The sequence below is a fragment of the Nicotiana sylvestris genome, chromosome 12, assembly GCF_000393655.2.
Source record: "Nicotiana sylvestris chromosome 12, ASM39365v2, whole genome shotgun sequence".
NCBI classification, from domain to species: Eukaryota; Viridiplantae; Streptophyta; class Magnoliopsida; order Solanales; family Solanaceae; genus Nicotiana; species Nicotiana sylvestris.
This window is the reverse complement of record NC_091068.1, coordinates 164,480,849-164,504,879: the sequence shown is the minus strand read 5'-3', so window position 1 is coordinate 164,504,879 and position 24,031 is coordinate 164,480,849. Positions and strand designations below refer to the sequence as shown.

The 24,031-nt window shown below is 40.3% G+C and overlaps 3 protein-coding genes across 3 annotated transcripts; all 3 read right to left on the bottom strand.

Moving 5' to 3' along the window:
* Positions 1-12,817: 12,817 nt before the first annotated feature.
* On the bottom strand, positions 12,818-13,474 carry LOC138884057 (uncharacterized). The gene has a single exon (XM_070164797.1). It carries the CDS (start codon positions 13,472-13,474, stop codon positions 12,818-12,820), a length of 657 nt encoding a protein of 218 aa, XP_070020898.1.
* A 69-nt stretch (positions 13,475-13,543) lies between these two features.
* LOC138884056 (uncharacterized) lies at positions 13,544-14,917 on the bottom strand. The gene is made up of 3 exons (XM_070164796.1): positions 14,469-14,917; positions 13,910-14,293; positions 13,544-13,673 (listed from the first exon to the last, which is right to left on the bottom strand). Exons 1-3 carry the CDS (start codon positions 14,915-14,917, stop codon positions 13,544-13,546), a joined length of 963 nt encoding a protein of 320 aa, XP_070020897.1.
* Positions 14,918-15,034: 117 nt separating this feature from the next.
* On the bottom strand, positions 15,035-15,637 carry LOC104238287 (uncharacterized). The gene is made up of 2 exons (XM_009792609.2): positions 15,365-15,637; positions 15,035-15,208 (listed from the first exon to the last, which is right to left on the bottom strand). The coding sequence occupies exons 1-2, from the start codon at positions 15,635-15,637 to the stop codon at positions 15,035-15,037; spliced, it is 447 nt and encodes a 148-aa protein (XP_009790911.2).
* Between the last annotated feature and the right edge of the window lie 8,394 nt (positions 15,638-24,031).

Below are 24,031 nucleotides of genomic sequence, written 5' to 3'. Positions count from 1 at the left end.
TGATGGGAAGTCGCTGAATGACTTTTTGGGGTTTGCAGATGAGGACGAGTCTCAATATCTTGAGAAGTTGGAATTGAAAGAGGAGGTTCGTCCGTGGTTGGCCGAGCATTTAGCAGCTCCAGGTACAGTCCCTGTGTGGTTGAAGCCACAGGAAACGATTTTGTGGAACACCCTCAACTTTGAAGCAAAAGGGTGGTTAACCTTTGTGTGTAGTCGACTTAACCTGTCTACACACGATCACTCCCTCCCTCTTCCTCGGGCTGTCTTGGTGGCAGCTATCATGGCGAGCTTCCCTCTAAATGTGGGAAACATAATGTCGAGGGTGATTTATCAAGTCGGGAACAAAACAAAAACAAACTTCCCCTTTCTGAACACACTCTCCCTTTACTTCAGAGAGTTGAAAGTGAAGAAGAAAAGATATGATGTTACGGTACCTCCAGTAGCCCCCTACTCATGGTATGATCAGTTGGGTCCGGACAACCCAAAGAGAGGACAGAAAACTCCAGCTTCTACCTCCTCTGCACCTGGCCAGTCTGAAGAGCCAATTGCGACAGAGCAGCCCTCTGACCTTACTCCTGATGAGACACTTCCCCCAGGTCCTTCCTCCACAGTTGGTCCATCAGTTGCTTCTGATCCGGTGATTCCTTCATCAAGACTCACCAGTTCACTGCCAACCAGCTCGCACACTCCCTTGCCAGTTTAAACAACTGGATGTCAGTTGCGACATCCAAGTTATCTTCTTTGACCACTGTTGTGCAGGCACATGGAGCACTAGCTACTGTAGAGATTCCCTCCGCCATTGAGGATGTTTTGAAAAAGATCCTGGCCAACCAGGAAAAGATGATGGCAACACAGGATACCTTAACCAAGGCGGTTGGGGAACATGGAAAAGCTTTGGAAAAATTGGCTCGGGAGCACAAAAAGCTAAGGAAACAGAAAGCTTCCAAGGAGTCAGTTGCACAGTTGAGAGGGGATGTGGACAAGCTGCTAGCGGATCAGATGCCATTCGACTTATTATTTAGAGATCCAGCTGGAGAGCCAGCAGCAGAGCAGCCACAAGAAGAGGAGGATAGGCCAAGGAAGAAGAGGAAGCTCCCTAATACAGAGGGAATAGTGATCGAGGTGGCTCCCCCATCTAGTACATTAGATGTTGAGCCCTCTTCAGTTCCACCAGTTTATGAGCAGGATCATGAGCAGACACCTGTCCCAGCAGCACAGCAGCAGCAGGCTGGGGACCAGTTTGATGAGGCTTGAGGGGACGCTCTATATCCTTTGCTTATTTTTGATTTTTGATGTCTTATTTGGTAGTTAGCATTGGGGACAATGCTAGCTCTTATTCATGGGGGTGTGGCCCTACTATTTGGATTAACTGTCAGGATGACTGTATATATTATTTTACCTTCTTTTAATTTCTATACATTAGTAGTGGATAGATGGTTTGTATATAACTGTTCATTCCAGATGATCTTCAGAGTTTATGTATATATTCATTTCCCCCTGGTTGTATATTCTACTCCCCGTTTGTACATATTCATTAGGTTTTCATCTTGATTTTCTATTTTTCGTTTTAGTTGCAAAGTTAGTCTCGTAGCCTTTGTGTTTTGTTTTGGCGTTTGAAATAAGCCATTGGTTTTCTTAATGCCACGGTTCTTTCCAAGGGTAGATATTGTGCGAACCGGGTGGCTCTTCCCAATGATAGATGGTGTGACAACCTTCTTAAGAGTTTGAGTCCGTTTTTTAGTTTTCTTTTTTTTTTTTGATCTTCAAGTTTTTGTAGTTAAGGATACCTCAGGCAAAGACTCACTTGGGCCTAACACATTTGCCTTTGATCCTATGGTCGAAGACATTATGTTGTGTTGAGGATGGTGAAAGTTGTGGCCTTGAGACTCTTGTGTTGACCAAATAATTATCACGTGGTCATTTTGGGCCATGGGGCGCTTGAATCATATCTAAGGTTGTTGTGGGCCCTCGACTCCGTCTTAGGCAACCCTTGAGTGTGTGTGGTGAGAATTCGAATCGCGAGCCCAAGTACCGAGCCGATGGTCTAGAACTTGCCCTGAATGTTTGTTGAGGCGAAATCATAGGTAGAACTTGACTTGAGACGTGAGTATAGGCTCTCCTTGATCCAAAATGCAAAATTTGAACACTTTTCATGACCTACCAATGAAATAATCCCTAGTTCAACCCTTTTGAGCCTTAAATCTTTTTCGTTCATGAACCAAGCTAAAAACCTATACCCGTTCCTAACGAAACCCCCTCTTGGCACCCAAATCTTCCCTTGAGTAAATGACAAATGTCTAAGTTTGGGGGAGAGAGACAGGAAGGGCATCAATGTGCTAAAAAGATGCAAAAGCAAAAGAAAAGGAAGGCAATGAAAAAGAGAAAAAGACAAAAAGAAAGACAAAAATGAATAAAAACCAAAAAGGGAATCCAAGGACGACAAAAAGAAGTGAAAAAGGTGTAGAAAAGTGATAAAAAGGAGAAAGGATTTGAATTGCAAAAGAAAGAGTGACAATGTGTCCCTCTAACCCCTTGAAAGAAGTGAACTACTCAATTGAGTCAAGAAAGTGTGCCAAAATAAATCAAAAGAAGGGCTTAAGGGAAGATTAAACCCATTTGAACAAAAACACGTCCTACCTTTACCAAAAGCCTTCACAATGACTCCTCAAAAGCCCTATATGATCTTGAGTTGAGGGAAGCCTACATTAGTGGATACTTACATAAGGGGCAAGCATATGGTACTTAGAGCCGGACTCAGGGCCTCTTCTTTGTGAGAGACGAGAGAGAAATCCATTCATCTCGATTTGTGTGCAAATACCCTAATAGGTGAGATTCACTCAGGGAAAGTCAAGGATGTGTGAGTTCGGGTTCCATGATGACCAAAGAAATTGAGAAAGGTTCCGTGATGAAATATGTCAACTCTTGATGCTCTTGTGTCGCACTTGATCCACAAGTTTGCAAGTTTAAATATGTTGAGGATGCATTTGCATTGAGGGCAATTGCTAGTCCCAATTGATGCCTGTTGAGGTTACTTTAGGACAAACAGGAATTACTTGGTTGTTTTCCATTGAGGGGTAGGTCTCATTTTATTTGCTTGAGGACAAGCAAAGGTTTAAGTTTGGGAGAGTTGATAACTGCGATTTCTGCATGTTTTTTATACCCATTCTTACCTGAGCTTTGTGCATTTATTGCCATATAATAGTCCCAAAATTCTTACAAATGACACTTGATTGCAGGTTTGAGCGACAAGATGACAAATACTAAAGATCGGCTCAAAAAGCAGTGAAATCTGCCAAGTGTCAAGAGATAACTGAAAGGGGAGATCAAAAGGCCCTGCGCGGTCCGCACTGTTCTGCCACGCGGCCGTGCAAGAGAGTTCAGAAGCTGGGCATATCCAAGTTCAACCTGCGCGGACCGTACTGTTTTGCCACGCGGTCGCGCAGGAAAGTTCAGAGGCCATGATGTTTTTAAGATAAGTTGCGCGGTCCGCGCCCAGTTCCAACGCGGTCCACGTCTCTTTTTGTGCGGTCCGCACCCCCCAGTACCAGATCCAAGTAATGAAGACCCAGAGCCCTACGCGGCCGCGCGTCATTTGTGCGCGGTCCGCGCCAGACCCTTAGGGGTATTTTTGTCTGGTTTTTTCTGTGAAGTATAAATAGAACATTTCACTTTTTAGTAGAGGGGGAGGGAGAGCGGTTCGAGGGCAGAGAGCAACTGAACTCGTGTTACCCTATTATCAGCCTATTTTGGGCCATTTCTTCTAGTTTTAAAGTGGAATCAAGTAGATTAACATTGTAGTTAACTATTATGTCAATTTCATCTATTATTTCTTTGATTTTTGTTACTACTATGTCTAGCTAAACCCATTAGCTAGGGTTGTGGCTCAACCCTAGTGTGGGAAATTGATGGGTGTGATTGTTTAGTGCATGAATGATATTAGGTGTTTGCTATTTGGATTAATCTTAAGTTTCCACTAAGATTTGGTGGTTGCAAACACTAAGTCTAGCTTAGTGGGTCTTGACTCTTCTTGAGAAAGAGAGTCTATGACCTCAAGATTAACTCCAACAAGGAATTGGGATGGACCCATGAGAATGGTAGTCCCAATTAACGGGTTAAACCTCGAGAGAGTAATTACCCAACTTGAACCATAAGTTGCTTGGGCAAATTAGCCTACCCATTTGGTCTCGAGAGAGTCAATTGGACAAAATCACTCTCTCTACTGAGAGGTGTGAGAGTGGGTGTAAAAGGTGCAACGGTTATAGCATGAGCCCCATATTTGTCATTCTTGCATTAGGAATTTCTACCCGTTAGTGGACCACCTAGGTAAATGCTGCATCCCTAGTGCTTTTATCTATCTTGCATACAATTTAGAATCATAATTTTAGCATAACCTAGTTTTACAACTGTAGTTGATAAATTGTAGCTCTTAAACAAAAGAAAACCAAAAATGTTAGAAGATCAATTATGAGCTAAAACACTATCCTAGACCATACAAATACTCGACTCCAATTTGAAGTTCCCTGTGGAAAATCTACCCCGAAATCGCTATTGGGTAAAAGTATTAGCGCCTACTCATCCTTAGGTTGAGTCTGCTGCAATCACAAGCTTGTTGCAATAAGTCCTCAAATGAACCCTGGGATCACTTGTACCGTCAAACATCTCGAACTTCGGAGGTTTATAACCCTTTGGCAGTTCTACACCTGGCTGTATGCATAAGTCTTCATAGTTCAAACCTTCTATTCCTTTGCCGCCTTCGACACCTTGAACCCGGCTTGTCAACTTTTTGAGTTCTTTAGCCATGTTTTTAATGAGCAGGTCTTTCTTGGAGGATTCTGGTATATAGAAAATTAGTTGGATAGAGTGAGGTACAGTTTCTACGTATATGGGGTTGTTCTGGTGAGTGCCAGGTGCCTGGTTGTAATGGTGGTCATTGGGTGAGTTTTGAGGATCAGGAATGGGTTGTGGTATGTTCTGGGGAGTGTGATAAGTGGAGGTTGGTGGGTACTGAATTGGTTGATGGTGATGTTGTGGCGGAGTTGGTATTGGTAAGGGATTGAGATTTTGGGGTGGGGTTGCGTATTGATGTGGTGCAGGAGGGTTTTGTGGATGTTGGTTTGGTGTGTTTTGAGGAGGTGCTGGGTTCTTTGTGTTTTATAGGTTGATGTCGGGGACATTCAGGGTGAGTGATAAGTTTTCCAAGTTGCGAACCTACTCAAGCTCTCCTTGTAGCTCCAATATCTTTTGTTCCAATATCAAGACTAGATCATTTGGTTCTGGAGTACTCCGACCGTCTGAAGTTTCTGCGTTCTCAGCATTATCCTTTCGAATACCACTTAAATCGTCCTTTTTTTCTTTTTCTTTACCTTTTGTATTACTTGGAGGAGGAGGTGGTGGAGGTCCTCTAGATCTGGTGTGATATGTTGATGATGCCAGTATGAGCGAACCAACCTTAGGCGATGGGAATAAAGAATAAAGAAAAACAAAAAGGTAAACAAGTTAGTATGGATTCTGAAATATTTGCAATATTTAAACACATATTGTGGGAATGTAAATTCGTGTCCTAATTTTGGAACCTCGTTGTGCCCGAGGTAGGTCTAGCGACAAATAAATTTGGAGAAATTTAGCACCAATAATTGCCTCATTTCATTAATGTAAAATAAATGCCCCAAAAAGAAACTAAACAAAATAATGTTGCTAATGGCACTTGGCCTTATTACATTTGAAATGAAAGCAATTAAATCCAATCTACTTGGTCCCAGAAGGACCCTCTCCAGACCGGATGTTGTTTTCGATCAACTCTCCCAACTCACGCAGGTTCAACAGTATGAATGCCCTTGCCAGATGCCCTCCTTCATTTCCTTCAGTGTTCTGGCAGTCGTTGACCCTTTTTCTCATCTTCCCCTCCAATTCTATCAAGCTATACCCCAGATATTCCAGCCTCTCGCTGGATTTGACAGCTCTTTCTTTCCACTCGTTAGTCATCTCCATGTCAGCCTTATGTTGCGCTATATGCTCAGCTTCAGACTCTCGAACTCTTTTCTGTAGCTTGTTGTACTTCACCTCTGCTTCAGCAACCTCGTCTATGACCATGTTACCTGACCCATCCCTTGGCTCAAAGACCCCGGCTATGTTGTCCTCCAACCACGAAGGGTAAAGGTACGAGTGGCCCGCATGATATTGGTCTAGATCAATATTATCCTTCTCCACAATAATCTTCACGGTCCACATATGTTGTGCTTCGTTCTTATATGTGATGGCGTCACCTTGGAAATTGGCTCTAAAGTGACACATCTTAGCGACCTGTGGTATGATTTGTCTCATGCCTGCTTGTCTCATAACCTTGAGAGGAGCGTAAGGGTATATTCCCCTCAACCCAATCAACACCAAGTGTGGAAAATCTCTGGATCTGATGATGAACTCATCAGTAGGGAACCACTCGAACATCCACTGGACTTGATCCTCGGTCAAATTTTTAAAAAGCTGTACCCATCCCACAGCGTCCTCCGGTTGAGCAAACATGTCTGGAATGTAGTTCATTCTTTTAGGATGATGGAAGGCTATGCGATCATTCCATGGCCTTCACGGAAATTCTTGACGGTATTGTCCTTTTGGAGATGTTCCAACAACCAGACCTATAACAACAAGTTGCAACCCTCGAAGAACCTGAACCCCTTCTGACATCTCTCTAAAGCCCGGTACATGTTTGCAACGATCATAGGGAAGATAGTGTATGTTTCCCCCTCGATCCCGTCCATTAGAGGTTTGGTCACCATAGCCAACCTAGTATGGATTCTATCCCCTTAGATTGGGAATACCAGCATGCCCAAGAAACACATAATAAACACGAAGACCCTACGATGAATCCAACCTAAAGAAGTGATTGAGAACTCATCATCAAAAATACAGTAAGAGCTGCTATGGCCGTATCTTTCATAAGGAAATCAAAGGGTATGTAGGAGTCCTTTAGGCATTTCAAGTTGTCATTTTTCTTCAGCCCCATCATCTTCAGAAATCCCCTAGCAGTGCGATTTTAGGTGATAACAGATTAGGGCTATCCCAAGGAAACCCAGCAAATCCTCTTATTTCTTCTAGAAAGGGAGGCATTTCTATGTTCCCAAAATAGAACATAGCCCTTTCTTTGTCCCAAAACATAGTTGCAGCCTCGATCAGCATTTTGTTGGGCTGAAGATTCAACAGAGAAGGCAAGTTTCCTAAGACTCATTTCATATGGTTTTTGTCACATGAAGGAAGATCCCTCCACCAATCTAGCAAGAGTGAGGGTATGCTACCAACCATACCAATTCTGGGGACTTCGTGCCTCATTTTCTGCAAAACAAAAGAGAGTTAGGCCCTTTACCCCTCCATGTTCATCTATTTATACAGTAATGATTAACATATTGGCACTTATTTCTCCAAATTAATGCACATAATCATGGTTACATCCGTTGGGATTATGAAAAATCTGATGGACTTTTGGACAAGGCTTGTCTTAAAGGGCTATCATGCGGATAATATATTAACCCGGCTAGGTTTGACCATGATGCATGTACAATTAATCAGAGTAAGGCTGCTATAGAGGTCTGGACTGGGACCATCAAGCGGACAACTTGAGGGGGAAAGGCACGGAACCATCGAACGCATCGCTGATCGACTAGTTTTATCGCAAATATGCCTTTCTAAATTTAAAGGGTGATATATAGGAAGAGCGCAAATACTCATCAAGTGTTGCTATAGGATTAATTACGCACGAGTGGAATATGATGTTAAGCATGATTTATGCAGCAATAAATAGCATGTTGTCAAGTATTTGCGTGTAAAAAATGATAACTGCAGTATTTAAATAATTGAAAGACAACTACGGAAAAAGTAAACAAAGAGACAAGTCAATTTCAGGAAAATAAAGAAATCATAAATGCTTGAAAATAGACAGTTAAATTCAAATAAGGGGAAAGGGTATGTGGGATAGAGCATGCTTGGACTAATTCACAAAATAAGTTCGTTATGGTAAGAGCCTAAAAATATCCCCAGTAGAGTCGCCATGCTGTCACGCCCCCTTTTTTCCCTTTTTGATGGGGAAGTCCGGATTTCGACATTCTTGGGGGAACAACTCATTTCCTTTTGGGAATTGGGTATTTGGAGAGTCGCCACCTAACGGATTATGGTGCGTTAGGGCACCCAATTAACTCACGTAACTAGTTTATATCACCAGAGATTAGGGTAAGGGTCCGAAATAACCTTGAGGGGAAGGTGTTAGGCACCCCTCATGGTCCACAATGGTGGGTCCCAGCCGAACTTAAACAATGTGAATTAGTCATTTTACAAGTAAACAATTTTAACACATATTCGCAAATAAAGGCATGTTTTCACATTCTAAACACATGTATGATTCATATAATGGAAGCAAGGGAGAGGTTTGAACAACTTGCATATATATGCAAAGAAAAGGAAGTTATATATATATATATATATATGTGTGTGTGTGTGTGTGTGTGTGTGTGTGTAAAGAAAAGGAAGTTCATAAAATTTAAACACAAAGGAATTGGGAAAGAGGAGTCCTAGGTTGGTTAGCCTACATGATCATACCCACGCAATGCCCGGTAATCACTCCTCAATGAGGGGCTACACGTGACATTAGTGAGCAGTCATCATATCCTTTACTACCCAATTCCCTCCCTTTAGTCATAGCGTAAAGCGTTCTAGCAACCTTAAGATATCCTATGCGTGCACTACCCATCCCTTCCTTATGGCCCTGGAGGTATTTAGGACCTCTAATTTAAGTAGTTCTAGACCATCCTAGGTATTTAAAGGAGAAAAATCTAGGCGACAAACAAAACAATTAGGACTGAACTAAAGAGAGAACAATTAAAGGCTCATGTTTTACCTCCACGAATAGAACAAGTAAGTGCACGTCTCAAGCAACAGTGTTCAGATGTTTAAGAGAAACACTAGAACATGATATATAGGTGAGCAGAGAATATGCAGTATTGACTTAAAACCAAAGTGTAAAAAAACTTAATCCGTTTGCCTACTGGTTTTAAACCTATTGAATATGAGAAATCACAAATAACAAGGCGTAGTATTACAGTTCGTAGAATTTTAGTCGCCCTACAGTCTTGCCTAGGCGTATAATAGTTATCTCCTATGAGCATGGTATATAATCATTGATCCGGAATGTAGTAAACCAGTAAACAATTTCAAAGCAGGCAATTTGGATCCTATAGGCATGCTTTCTAGTGATATTAATTAGCACAACATTGAAGATGATTAAAGAAACGAATAGGTTAGTCAATTAAACTAATTCAGAACCTACAGGCATTATTTATATAATTAAAAGTGATTTTAGATCCTATAGACATGGTTTCTAATCATGTAAAGTAAAGCAGGCAGAGTTTATTTGAACCAAAGCAAAAACCTATAGGCATATTATCTAACAAAACATATTTGAACCAAAATAAAACCTATAAGCATGTTATCTAACAAAGCACATTTGAATTGAAATGAACCCTATAGGTATGTTATCTACCCAACTTTCCCACAGTATGCAACTACCCTCCCTTTTCACTAGTCACCCCATTATCTGTTTACAATAATTATTACAGACCAAGGATTGAATAAAAAAATACATAAATAGAATAAGGTAACCTATAGGGAGCCTGAAGTAGTCCCAAAGCAAATCCTGGTGTACCAAGCCTTCACTAGCCTCAAATGCCCAAGATTCCATAGCCCAATTCATGTCTAGGTGTGTCAGAGTTCCCTAAGGACCTCAAGGATCCCGGGCAGTGCTCACACCCAGACTTTCCTCAAATAAAGACTGATTATGTGCAGTGTGGAAGAGCCAGCCCTGATATGCCAGAGTTCAGAGAGACCTCAAGGATCTCTAAGCAGTACACATACCAAAGGAGCAAGACTTAATGAACTAAGAGTAAGTGGGAGTGCATAATTTAAAAAAGGTTTTGGTAAATAGTGTAGGGAAGGGTCTTAGGAGTGAGAAGATATTCTGAAAATCAGTACTAATTTAGAAGGTAAAAATAGTTTGAGGAAAGTATGAAAAACAATTTGTAATCAGAACACAAGTCACAAAACAAACAACTTTAGAATATACTTTGGCAAACAGTCTCCACACAAGGAAAGAGGGGTTGGGAACACATAGAATACACCTTAATGGAGCATATAAACAACAGGGTGCATAGAGTTCTCAAGGGGTTCTACAGAACTAATAGGTTAGATATAATGCAGGTCATTGAAACATGAAGCAAAGATCACAACAGAAACATATTGAGGACATATAAACAACACAACTAGAGTTACCCTACGGAGACTAGATAACTTAGCAGGAGTAAGGCAGAACATGTAAGGACTTAAATGGACATGCTAGGCAAGTATTAACAAGTATAGACATGCTAATTACACAAAAGCAAAGTTTAGGCATGCTAGATAAACAGTAGTCAGTCAAACAGGCTAGTTATATATGTAAGACATGTTAAACAAGATAGTGAACAGACAAGTAAATTGGAGACATGCTAATTACATATATGAATAAAGCAGTATTTGGCATGCTAGGTAAGAAATAAACAGAGGAAGGAATGAACTCAGGATTGATGAACTAAGGCATTAAATAAACACATAGGTTTGGATTATGAAATTAATCAGAAGCATACCAGTTAGAGAAAGAAAACACAAGATGTAAGACAGCTAACGAAGTAAGAATCAGATTGAGTAAAGAAGTAAGAATCAGAGGCCTTATTAAGGAAAGGAATTCAAATCAAACTAAAATAAAGAGCTTCAGAATAAAATAGTCAAGGGTTTAATTAAGGAAAGAATCATGTGAAGAATCAGTAAATATATAGGTCAAATAAGGCAAGAACGACTAGTTAAGGTCACAGATATGGAAATAACCAAGATTCATGCACACGAATTTTAACGGAGAAAATCACTCAACAATTTCTAGAAAGAATGTATCAATTTTCATAAACAAATGGGTTGAGTAAAACCCTTAGGAACCCAGAGAAATTAGACGGAAAATAATTCAAAACCCTAATTTGAAAATACTTAAAGAAGAAGAACTTGAAGGCATGTCAACACATAGAGATTCGAACAAACAAAAATCATAGATATCAAAACCTGAAGTATCGTAGTGTTTAAAAATCGGTTAGTAGTAAAGAAGTAAAAAAAACTAAAAGAATAGCCATGGAAGTTTGAAAACGCTTTAGATACCCAAAGTTTCGACCAACAAATAACAAGAAAACAAACCCTAATATAACAAAAATGTTTAGAAATTGATTAACCAGTAAAGAAAGTAAGGGAATTTCAAAAAAAGATCAGCGATGAACCCATGATCGCTCCAGATCTATAGAGATATGAACCAATTCAAGTCTAAACTTTAGGTTTCTTGAAGAAAGGAGAAAGGGTAAGGAGAATCTGGCCTTTGAATCAAGGATTTGAGCCGTGAAACTTTGATAGAAAGTATTTATGGACCATAGACGGACTTTTGAAGGGCTTAAAACAAGATCTAGACCAGTCATTGCATGAAACCATATAATCGGGCAACCAAGGGAGATAGGAGTGTAGAGGCCTCGTACAGCCATAGGACGCCATAGATCGGACAGGGATTCAAGGGATTAGGGCTAATTTTGGGTGGCGATGGCTAGGGTTAGGGTTAGGTCTTAGAGAGAATGAAGAGGAGAGGGTTTCAGGGCGTCTGTTTGGTGAGAATGCCATGTTTGGGGGGTCGTTTGGAACTAAAAAGGAAAGGGGTAATTGGGGTCGTTGATCTCTGCGATCAACGACCGAGATTGAAAGAATTTGGGGTCGGGTTGGATATTATAGGTTTGGGTTGGGTATATTTAGGCTGGTTTAATTGAATTGGGGGTTAAAATTGAGCTAGGTAATTAGGCTAAATCCGAAATAAGAGGGCCATTTATTAAATACCCTAATTGATAAAACAATTTTTAAAAATAACTAATAGGCTGTAAAAATGATTTTAATGCCTGAAAATATTTTAAAATAATTACTTAATATTTTAAAAATAAGAGGCTATTTTCTGGAAATATAATGTAATAATGCATGCATAGGTTATAATTGCAAAGTAGTTACAATTGCAACCTAATATACAAATGTGGCTATTTGTACAATAATTGAGACTTAGTACAAATGCAAGTGATAAAATTAAGCCACAGAATTATTATATAAAAATAATTATGAAGCAATCAATGATTGTTTTATAAATAAAATGCTAGGATAAATTGGTAAAATATTTTAAAAACGTAGAAATAGTATGAAAAATACTAAACTATGCCAAGGCATAGTTTTTAAAATATTTTGGGGAAAAACTGGGTATCAACAGAGTTTTGAAAGCGGCTCGATATGCCCACAGTGCATCGTCTAACTTCCTCGCCCAATCTGTTCTAGTTGCATTCATAGTTTTTGTCAGCACACTCTTTATTTCTCTATTTGAGACTTCCACTTGCACGCTTGTTTGTGGATGATATGGGGTGGCCACCTTGTGGAATACATCATACTTCTCCAACAACTTAGTAAAGGCTCAATTGAAAAAGTGAGTGTCTCCGCCACTGATTATTGCCCCTGGGGTGCCAAATCGGGTGAAAATGTTCTTCCTCAAAAAACCAATTGCCCCCTTCGCATCATTTGTAGGGAGTGTTGCAGCTTCCACCCATTTGGACACGTAGTCTACAATGACGAGTATGTACTTGTTTTCATATGAGCTGACGAACGGCCCCATGAAGATGATCCCCCATACATCAAACACTTCTACTTCCTGAATTGGGTTCATGGGCATCTTATGTCTGCGGGAAATGTTTCACGTTCGTTGGCATTCATCACAACCCTTTACCCATAGATGTGCATCTTTGAACAGTGTTGGCCAATAGAACCCTGACTCCAAGACTTTTGCAGTTGTCCTCACTCCCCTGAAGTTCCCACCATATAGTGACGCATGACAAGCCTGCAAAATAGAATACTGGTCTATCTCGGGGATACATCTCCGGATCATGTTATCAACACAAATCCTGAACAGATAAGGCGCATCCCAATAATACATACGACAATCACGAAAGAACTTTTTCTTTTGAACAGAAGAAAGGTCATAAGGAAAAATACCGCTCGCCAGGTAGTTTGCAATATCTGCATACCATGGCGCTTCCTTGAGACTCATTGTTAGTAGTTGTTCATCTAGAAAAGTTTCCAGAATCTCTTCTACCTCAACCTTCTTTTCAGCTCCTTCCAGCCTGGATAAATGGTCAGCTACTTGGTTCTCCGTTCCCTTTCGATCACGGATCTCCAAATCAAATTCTTGCAGCAGTAGCACCCATCGAATCAGGCACGGTTTTGAATCCTTCTTTTCAATTAAGTATCTGAGAGCAGCATGGTCAGTATAAACAATTACCTTTGAGCCTATCAAGTAAAATCTGAACTTGTCAAATGTGAACACCACTACCATCATCTCCTTTTTGGTCATAGTGTAATTTAGTTGGGCTCCACTCAACGTCCTACTTACGTAGTTTATTGGATTCATGATTTTATCTTTTCATTGTCCAAGCACTTCTCCCACATCATAGTCACTAGCATCACACATCAGCTCAAACGATTGCTCCCAGTTGGGAGCAACTATGATAGGTTGTGTCACCAGTCTCTTCTTTAATTCCTCAAAAGTTACCCTGCAGTCATCAAAAAATACAAAATGGTGATCTTTTTCTAGCAATTTACACAAGGGGTTAGAAATTATGGAAAAATCTTTTATAAATCTCCTGTAGAAACCGGCGTGCCCAAGAAAACTTCTGATTGCTTTGACTGTGGTGGGCGGTGGAAGCTTTTCTATCACATCAACTTTTGCACGATTCATCTCAATACCTTTTCTTGACACTAGGTGCCCCAAGACTATACCTTCATGTACTTTAAAATGGCATTTCCCCAATTTAGTACCAGATTAGTCTCTATACACCTTTTCAAAACTCGCCTCAAGTTCACAAGGCAATCATCGAATAAATTTCCCACCACTGAGAAGTCATCCATTAAAACCTCCATTATCTCCTCTACTATATCTGTGAAGATGGCCATCATGCACCTCTGGAATGTGTCGGGTGCATTGCATAGGCCAAATGGCATTCGCCGAAAAGCATAGATTCCATAAGGGCAGGTGAACGACGTTTTCTCTCTATCCTCTGGGGCAATGGAAATCTTATTATACCCCGAGTGCCCATCCAGGAAGCAAAAGTGAGGCCTCCCTGCCAATCTATCTAGCATCTGATCAATGAATGATAGTGGGAAGTGGTCCTTCCTGGTGGCCAAGTTCAACTTCATTTAGTCCATACAGATTCGCCATCCTATGACTGTTCGTGTATAGATCAACTCATTCTTTTCATTTTTCACTACCGTCATCCTTTTTCGGTACATATTGTACTGGGCTAACCTAGTTGTTGTCAGAAATGGGGAATATGATTCTCGCATCTAACCATTTAATCACTTCCTTTTTCACCACTTCTTTCATGTTGGGGTTTAGCCTTATTTGATGTTCTCTGAAAGGTTTGTGCCCATCTTCTAGCAGAATCTTATACATACAGAAGGCCGGGCTGATCTCCTTAATGTCTGCAATGGTCCACCCAATTACAGTCTTGCACTCAGTTAGTACCTGCAAAAGCTGTTCTACCTGCACATCTAACAAACTGGATGAAATAATAACATGCAGAGTTGAGTCAGGTCCTAAGAATGCATAACTGAGATGAGATGGCAATGGCTTCAGTTCCAGCTTTGGTGGCTCTTCTATTGATGGCTTAGCTGAAGGAGTTTTTCTTTCCTCCAAGTGCAAAGGCTCAAATTTCAACTCCCTTTTCCAAAAACCTTGGCCTTCAAGAGCGAGTACCCACTCTGCCAAGTCTTCACAATTATCTTCGTCTAAGTTCATGAGACAAGCTTCTAGAGGATCTTTAAGGTTCAATGTTGCATCGTCCTCCACCAACACTACATCCACTACATCTATTAGATATCAATTGGCAAATTCACTGGGTGTGTGCATAGATTTCTACATGTTGAATGTTATCTCTTCATTGTTTAATCTCATTTTGAGATCTCTAGTTTCGCAATCAATCAGAGCTCTCCCAGTGGCCAAGAATGGTCTTCCCAAAATTATAGAAATTTCCTCGTCAACACGACAGTCAAGGATGACAAAATCTGTTGGAAACACAAACTTCCCAACCTACACCAATACATCATCTAGAATCCCGGAGGGCCTTTTCACAGTTCGGTCAGCCAGTTGTAGTAGCATAAACATGGGTCTAGCTCTTCCAATGCCTAGCCTTTTGTAGATAGCTAGGGGCATAAGGTTTATGCTTGCTCCCAGATCACACAGTACCTTAGCAAATGCAAAGTTGCCTATTGTGCAGGGGATTGTGAAACTCCCTGGGTCAGACAACTTCTCATCTATGAGTCTCGTCACAACAGCACTACAAGTTTGAGTCAGTGTAACCGTGGCCAAGTCTTGGAAGTCGAACTTGCGGGACATTGAGTCCTTCATCATCTTTGCATACCCTGGAATTTCCTTTAAAGCATCAATCAATGGAATGTTCACCTGAATCTGCTTCAACCTCTTTAAGAATTTCTTATATTGCTCATCTTTTTTATACATAGCCAATCCCGTGGAAATGGTGTTGGAGGTTGCTTCTTCCCTGTAATTTGGTTTTTTTCTTGTTAGGGCATTGCTTTTACTGTTGATTCCGGTGCAGCTTCAGTCTCTTTCTCAACCACATCTTCCTTGTTGGTGTTTTCTTGCGCATTCTTTACCGTCACCTTAGTTAAACCTGTTGAACCATCTATCTCAATGGGTACTGGCACTAGTGTCTGAGTAGGCCTGCTTTCGCGAGCAATTTCTTGCTCCAGATCTAAGTCCCTACCATTTCAGAGACTCACTGCCATCAGCTGATTTGGGCTCTACTCTTTTGGATTGATTTGGTGTCTGCAGGTAACATCCTATGAGGACGATTATTTAGGGCCATGGAAATTTGTCCTAACTGGATCTCAATATTTTTAATCGCTGACTCAGTGAGTCTACTCTGCAGCTAGCTTTCCAGTGGACCCAATCACTTGTTGCATCACACCCTCGAGTTTAGTAAACCCATCTTCATGTCTCACAATCTGTTGTTATGGAGGTTGTTGATAAGTCTGCTGCTGATTTTGCTGGTTGTACCCTTGTTGCCTTTGGTAAGGCACCATTTGTCCTTATGGTCGCATAGCATCATGATTATTGATTTTATTGTACTGTTGTTGAGCTGGTCTGTATTGTTGATTTTGCTGACCCCAATTCTGACCATCTAGTCTCGGTCCCCCGTAGTTAGCCACATAATTCATGTTCTCCTGATATTGTTGATTATCACTTTAGCACTCCATGAGCAAACATATGGCTGATTAATGCATGATGTGCATAGACCCCTATTAGTTGCATCAACTATGTGTACATGATGCTTCTGGCCTGATTCTTCCACCTTTTTGGTGAGGATTCTCATTTGTGTCATCAAAGTAGCCATATTTTTAGCTATGGAGTTAGCTGGGTCTAGAGCCACTGCGTGAACCACATGAGTGATTGGAGCATTCCTTGTTGTCCATCCTGAGTTTTGTGCCATCTTGTCAAGCAGGATCTTGCTCTCTTTGAATGTCTTGCTCAAAAATGCTCCACTTGCTGAAGTATCAACATTAGCCTTCAAAGTATCTGCTAAACCCATGTAAAATCTCTGCCCCAACATCTACTATGGAATACCATGATATGGAAATGTAACCAGGAGACCCTTGAATCTCTCCCACATTTCATGCAGCGTCTTAGTGGGTCTCTGTTTGAAGCTCAATATCTCATCAATTTGTTGAGTCTTGTTGGGTGGATGAAATTTGCTCAAATATTTCTTGACTAATTCCTCCCAAGTAGTGATGGAGTTGATAGGAAGTGAATTAAGCCAAGTCTGGGTTGCTCATGTCACTGAGAATGGAAACAACAACAAACGTATTGCTTCCGATATCACATTGTGTTGTCTCTGCGTGGCACAGATTGAGAGGAAGTTCTTTAGATGCGCCTGAGGATCTTCAACGTATGACCTAGAGAATAGCCCCTTGTTGTGAAACAGATGTAGCATATTGTTTGTGATCTGGAATGAGTTTGCTTGTATCTGAGGAACTACAATAGCAGTTGCTAAGTTGTTAGCTGTGGGTTGTGCCCAGTCATATAGTACTGCTTCTGGCACAAGAGGTGCCACACCCTGATCATTTGGGTCATTTGCATTGTTTCTACTATTTGGGTCATTTACGTTGTCTCTGTTGTTTATATTATCATTTTCCATGTCTGATTCAATTCTTTCGGTTGAATTTTGTTGTTGTTTGTATTTCCTGTTTGCACGGTTCAATGCTTTAAACACCTTCTCAGGATCTGATAATGCTTTGAACAATTCTCCAGTTCTTGAAGAATTTCTAGGCATGCACCTGTGACAACCACGACTACAAATGTTAGAATTTTAATGATCAATTTAAATTGAAGAAAATTAACTACATTAAAAATTTATGCACTTCTTTTTAACTGCAATCAATAACACCGTTAATTCTCTGGCAACGATGCCAAAATTAGATTACGCCTAACTATGCCTTATAAAAATAACAAAGCGATCACTACAAATATATTCCGGTTAACAGACCGGAGTCGAATCCCAGAGGAAATTAACCTATCAATCTCAGCTATTGGATTCACAGAAATTCATGTATTCAATCTTCAGAGATATTTGATTAACAATTCGGGTGTTTATTAACTAAATATTATGTAATAAAAATGCAGTAAATTAAGACTAGCTATAGACTAATTATAAGCAAGAATGAGAATGGTCTAAGGTTATGATTTCCCCTCTTGTCGGAATCCTTTCCGCTATGTTTTCTATAAATTTGCCTAAGTCTTCTTTATCGATCATGAGCACTCTGATTGTTGTAACTCTCTCCCGAGTAGCTACAACAGTATACTAGATATATTCTCCCGAATTACGCTAGCTAGCCTTAGTTACAGCTCACTTAGATCGCACCCAAGGTTTCGTTATCCCTAATCCCATCTTTAAACCCTTTATATTGATCCCTCATATACATTAGGAGTAGTTTTGTTCAACAACTACCTAAATATAAACTCTCCTGAGTAATACATACTAAATAGGCACAACCGATTGATGGCCCTTCAATCAACAGCAATCACAATATAGTTGAACAAGCAGAGAAATTATTAAGGCCTAGATTAAATGTTTAGCTACGCATAATCGTTTTCACAATCACAACAATAAAATTCATCATTAATGATCAAAACAAGAGGAAGAAAGGTAAAACTCTATGCCAAATCTTCCGCCTTGCCTCTTGCCTTCAATAATCCTTCAAAAACCTTGATACCCTCTCTTTGGGCGACCTGGGCTTCTTATATGTTCAGGAGAGTTTCCCTCGAAGTTACGAAATTACCCCTGAATATAATGTTCCTTGAGGTGACGAGCGCGGCCGCGCATATCGCGTTCTATTCTGCCTGATGAGCGCGGCTGAAGTGCGCCCACGCTTGGCCCGCGCTCATGAAGTTAAGTTGTTTTCTATTTTTTTTTCCTTCTTCTTTCAAGCACTTCCACCTCCGATTGGCTTTCCTTGCTCCAAATTAGCTCCAAACATTGTTCAATGTCCTTCGAATCAAGACTTGCTCCTGCAAAGCACAAAGTTCATAATTAGAGCCATTTTTGTCATTTAGCCTTCATATAACAATAAAGCATAGCTAAGTTGGGGCGTAAATGGTCGCTAAACTACATGAATATAGCCTATTATCAGCTAACTTGCGCCGAGAGAGAATCATGCCTCCTTCAGTTGCGTTCATGTTGGTTTTTTATATCTTGAGCTTTAATAGTATTTAGTTTGAATTTTTTACATATAAAATCCTAGCATAATGTGTTGGAATTCATAATGTGCTAGAATTCCAACATAATATGTTAGAGATTTTATACACAGGAGTTTCAGAATACAACATATTATGCACTAACATAATTCACTATTTGTTTTGTCCAAATTTTATCTGCGTCTTAAATAGTGATTATTTCTCAATTTCTTTGTAATTTCAAATATCAAAAAACTTGTGGCTCATGCTGTTTTAACAAGAAAACGTAGGTAAAAGAGACGTACAAATTTTGAGAATTTTCACACAGGAATTTCCTAATTCTTGGGTGATTACGACACAGAAAAACATTCTCAGATGTTTGAATTATTTAGGTCCATGACGAGGACGACATGGCTAGCCTATTTCACGACACAGTATCCACTACAAATTAATTGCTTGAATTTCTTACTACTACTATTTCAATTGACATCATCACAGAAAGATAGGACACTAGCAAGATAAAACAAGAACACTAAACTGTTGACAATGACAAGTCACAATATATAATTACCACTAGTTCATGCAAAAAAACCTTATTAATGCGCTTAAATAGTAGATTAATGTAAGTGGTAGGTACTCTAATCTTGATTTTGAGGCTCATTAAGTGTCTCCTCACAATAGGACAAAGACACTTTCAAAAGTATATAGGCAAAATGGGAACAGAAGTATGTCACAAAGCAAAGTTATGTGGAGAATCGATGTTGCATAAAATCATATCTGCCCACCAACCCATCCTAGTGACTTCCAGTAGATTAACCAATATATATTTTGGAAAAGTTGTGACCGCGGAGTCAGAATTTTTATTATGGGAAGTCAAAATATAAAAAATAAATACACAAAACATTAAGGGTATTCAACATATAGTATGCATACGTCAAAATATTTTATCTAGCCACATAATGTAATTTTTCGGTGAAGAATTGTCACTTGAATGAAGGTGCCTCTGTCACTAATTATCAATATTGGCAAGCATTTTTCTTGAAAAAATATTTATCAGCACGCCGATGTTTACATTGAATCATATTAACTTATGTGATTTAGTTATAACATGGTATTAGAATTAACTATAGTTAAGTGATCGAAATTTATGTACAAATACGTCTCATACATCTAATAATTTAATGTAAATACTATTTAGGTGCAACTGAAGGGAAGCCTTGGAGCAACAATAAAATTATCTCCGTGTGACCTGTAGATCATAGGTTTGAACTGTGAAAGCAGCCGTTAATACTTGCATTAGGGTAAACCGTCTACGTCATACCCCGGATGCGATTCTTTTACTATCTAGGTGCGGCTAAATTTTTTCCTTTCTTTTGTCTGCAATGGAGATAATTGGAAACTTATTTTTATCTTTAGGCTACCACTAGTCCCCAGTTAGTAAACCTCATGTCAAACGGAATTCTATCCAACATTTATTAACTAAATGTAGAAGAAATGCAAGCATTATCGACATTGACAAGCTTAATAGAAATATTTAGGAAACTTTTATATATCTTTGATTGGCTGCCAGTCAGTAGTTTCCTAAAAGGTCATATCAAGTGGAACTTTATCCAATTTTTAGTAACTAAATATAGAAGTAAAGAGAGAATATGTTCTAGCCTAGTGAATAGTGGATGCTCTTATCTTATGTCTACTCAATTCACAAGAGATCTCGTAGTTTTGCAAAAAATGTAGTTTGAAGATGGAATAGTTTTGGATTGCAGTAAAAAGGAAGAGATATGGTTTCACTATTTATGTAGTAATGGTAGTACAAAAAAATGGAATATGCTCAAGATATACTTACTTCCTTGTTAATTTTTTTCACCCACAAAAAGACATGTTTACCACCAATTTCCAAATGTTTTTAATTTTAAGTTTTGTATACTAAAAAAATATTTACACGATCGGATTACTCTTAGATAATTTTTATGATTAATATAAATTCTTAACTTAATAAAAATAATAATTAATCTGTTACAATGTGTTTGTTTTTTTGGCTAACGTGTTACAATATGACCAAAAAGTATTAAACTTTTTGTTAAACTAATTAATAAGAAAATAGAGGATAAATTCTGACCAAAGATAATTAACTCTAGATCAAAGCGCATTGAATAGGAGAATAAGATATAGTCAAGCTCATAAATTTCTAAGACTTATAAAAGATATCGAATACAGATGACATGGTTACATTCATGATGTACTATTTCGTAATGCAAGAATAAAGGAGGAAAAGAGGGAATGCCATTAATAGTTGCGGGATCTATCTTTATTGATTCAAGAAAGATGATTACAAAGATTTGCCGCCTAGATCCGAGACTTCTCTTGTTTTTCTCTTGTAGCATTCTCTGGTTCTTTTGCCTCTTTTTCGTAAAGGAGACAACACCCTTTCTTCTTATCTTCCCCCTGTATATAGTAAGTATTCCCTTTTATCCAACGGTTCTTAGCCAGAATGCCTTAATCTTTTGATTGTACGTTGGGTCGTTCCCTTAAATTTCATGACATATGCTTTGACGTACAAGCTTTCTGATAGTTCGATCCCGGCAGTGGCCGAGATACTCGTTGTATGACGTCTTATGAATACGACTAAGGCTTAGCCGACCCCTCGCCATTCCTTTTAACGCTGATCCATGTGTGGTCAGATTTCGACCCATACAGTTAGTCCCTCCGCCTATCGAGGTCGCCTCTTGGCGAGCTCGATGGGCAGACTTTGTTGATTCGAGAAGAAGAGATCTGAATGCTTTGTGCGAGAGACGAGCACCTCATGGCAAAGTAGAGACGTGACATTTCTAGAACTGCGTCAGACCGTTACGTCAGTTTAGAATGTTATTAATGTTTCTCATGCATCATTATGGCGCAAATTTACTATGCTTTGCATCGTTTCCCGTGCCCTTTCTGTTTTCTAACTGGCAGCACTTGGTTTTCTCGCTCAGGACATTTATATCCCTATAAATAGGGTAGAATCTCTCATTTGAATGTTACACTTCTTAATCGCTCAAGAGAGAACTTTGCAACTCTTCTTCTCTAGTTTCTTAAATTTCTGTTTCAGTTAGGATTTGATGTGATCACCACTTTTTTCCATTATTATTCTCATTTCTTTTGATCAAAGAGAAAACGGCTAGTGCTTCTTCTCACCCTGATAGAGTTGTTAGTGCTCCGATGCCGGAAGATAACATACCCCTGCTCGGAGAGGGAGTGGAAATGGCGGAAGACGAGGGTTTTCTGATGATGGATGAGGTGGTTCCCTGCCCAGGGAAGGCAAGGACTGACTTTAACAGCATTGCCGGAGATGAACTGGAACTTGTTTTTTCTATGATGGATGTTGCGGCGCTCACGACGTTCAAATCCAAATGAGGGATCCCTGATCACATTGAACTGGTTTCGTCGGATCAGTACATAGTGCATATATACCGTGCGGGCTACTGTGCATTTTATGTGTATCCCTTTGTCATTGGGTACAGACTTCCCCTACCTTCCTTGGTGGTGGATTTATGCCGCTTCTATGAGGTGTGTCCGGCTCAACTCTTTCCATACGCGTACAAGCTTTTCCTTATGCTCATCAAGTACGCGGAGCTGGCCGGCCGAGGGATTTCTCTATGACATATTCTTCACCTCTTCGCCCCCCATTTTCTTAGGGGTACGATGATTCACATACGCCACCGAGGAGCCAAGAGTTTGATGGTGAAGATGGATGACAAGGTAAATCTCCGCTTTTGGGAGAGCTTCTTCTACGTCCGAACATAGGACGTCGTGTCAAACCCGGCAGGGTTTCCTGAGACGTCGAATTTTGCCCGTAGGTCTCCCTTTATTTTTATGTTATGCATTATACCTTAAGATGGTCGTCGGTCGTTTCCCTTTAATGACCTCGTTGAGGGTTTGTTTTTGTTTTCGTAGCAGAGAGAGTACCTTCTCCACTAGTTGCCGATATTTGCGAATGGGTGAGCGTGATCCTCCCCCATACGATGTGGATTCGCGAATGAGCCCCTTTCCATGAGAAATTTAGGCGCAAGCCTCTTGTTGGTGAGTCGGCTCGTCGTGGTCTGTTACTTTGTTCTTTGCTCCGTAGTTTCTTTTATCTCATCTTTTTTTTATTAAATCCTCATTAGTAGGTCGGAAAGGAGTAAAAAGGACAATGGCTCCTACGCTTGCTTTCCGCCAGCCCACTTCCTCTACCCGATTCGTTCAAAAGGAAACTACGGGTGTGAGCACCCAACGTTTGGTTGCACGGTAGACCACGTCAGTGATCGGGCCTGTTTATTTGGAGGTTGCTCTCTGGTCAGATACTCTGGTTCTAGTAGTCTGTTCAATGGGCGAGCCTTCTCGCAACAGTAGCGAAGAGGCACTGTCAAAGAGGCAAAGGTTGTCAGAGGGAGCCTTTTTGGTTGAGACGTCCTCGAGGGGTGACCCTACTTTGGCGGTATCTGGAGCTGGCGGTGACACTGACTGAGGTGTGAAGGTGACACCTATTCTAGTTGCGGAAGAGACCACCGTGGGGGGGACAGAGTTCGGGGGATGCCGCGATTGTTTCGAGCAGCCCATCGTCATCTCGGCAGAACCGTGCCCCCTCTTCGGCTAATGATAGGGGGGAAGGGCGTGGTGGTGGATGATTATGAATCTGATTTCGATATCGACCATGAGGATATGAGGATGTTTGAGGAGGGCTTTACTAGGGTCGATGTAAAGGCGGAAGGTCCTTCTCGTGTGCTCGAGATTCCAATAGAATTTAACCTTTTGGAGGACGCGGTGGAGTTGGTGCCTCAATTTGACCTTCCGTGTTCTGCCGCCGAAAGTGAGTCTCTTTGGGAGATCAATGATTCCTCTTTGTCACGAGGTGTGGCCGGGATGGCCTTGAGGGTGAGTTTCTTTTTGCCATTTTATTTATTTTGTGCTATTTTGCCTTCGCTGATTCCTCCCGTCTTTTTCTTCCCACTCCCTTTTTCTTGTAGACTTACATTTTGGAGATCTAGAGTGCTCATAGGGATGAGACTAGGGCCGAAGTCTTTCTGAAAATGGCCGCAAAGTATCATCGGTACCGCAACAAGTGCCGTGAGATGCACGTGCAGCTTAGGGCGGGCGGTAATACTCAGTCCATTAGGGAAGAGTTGGAGAAAAGGGATAAAAAACTGA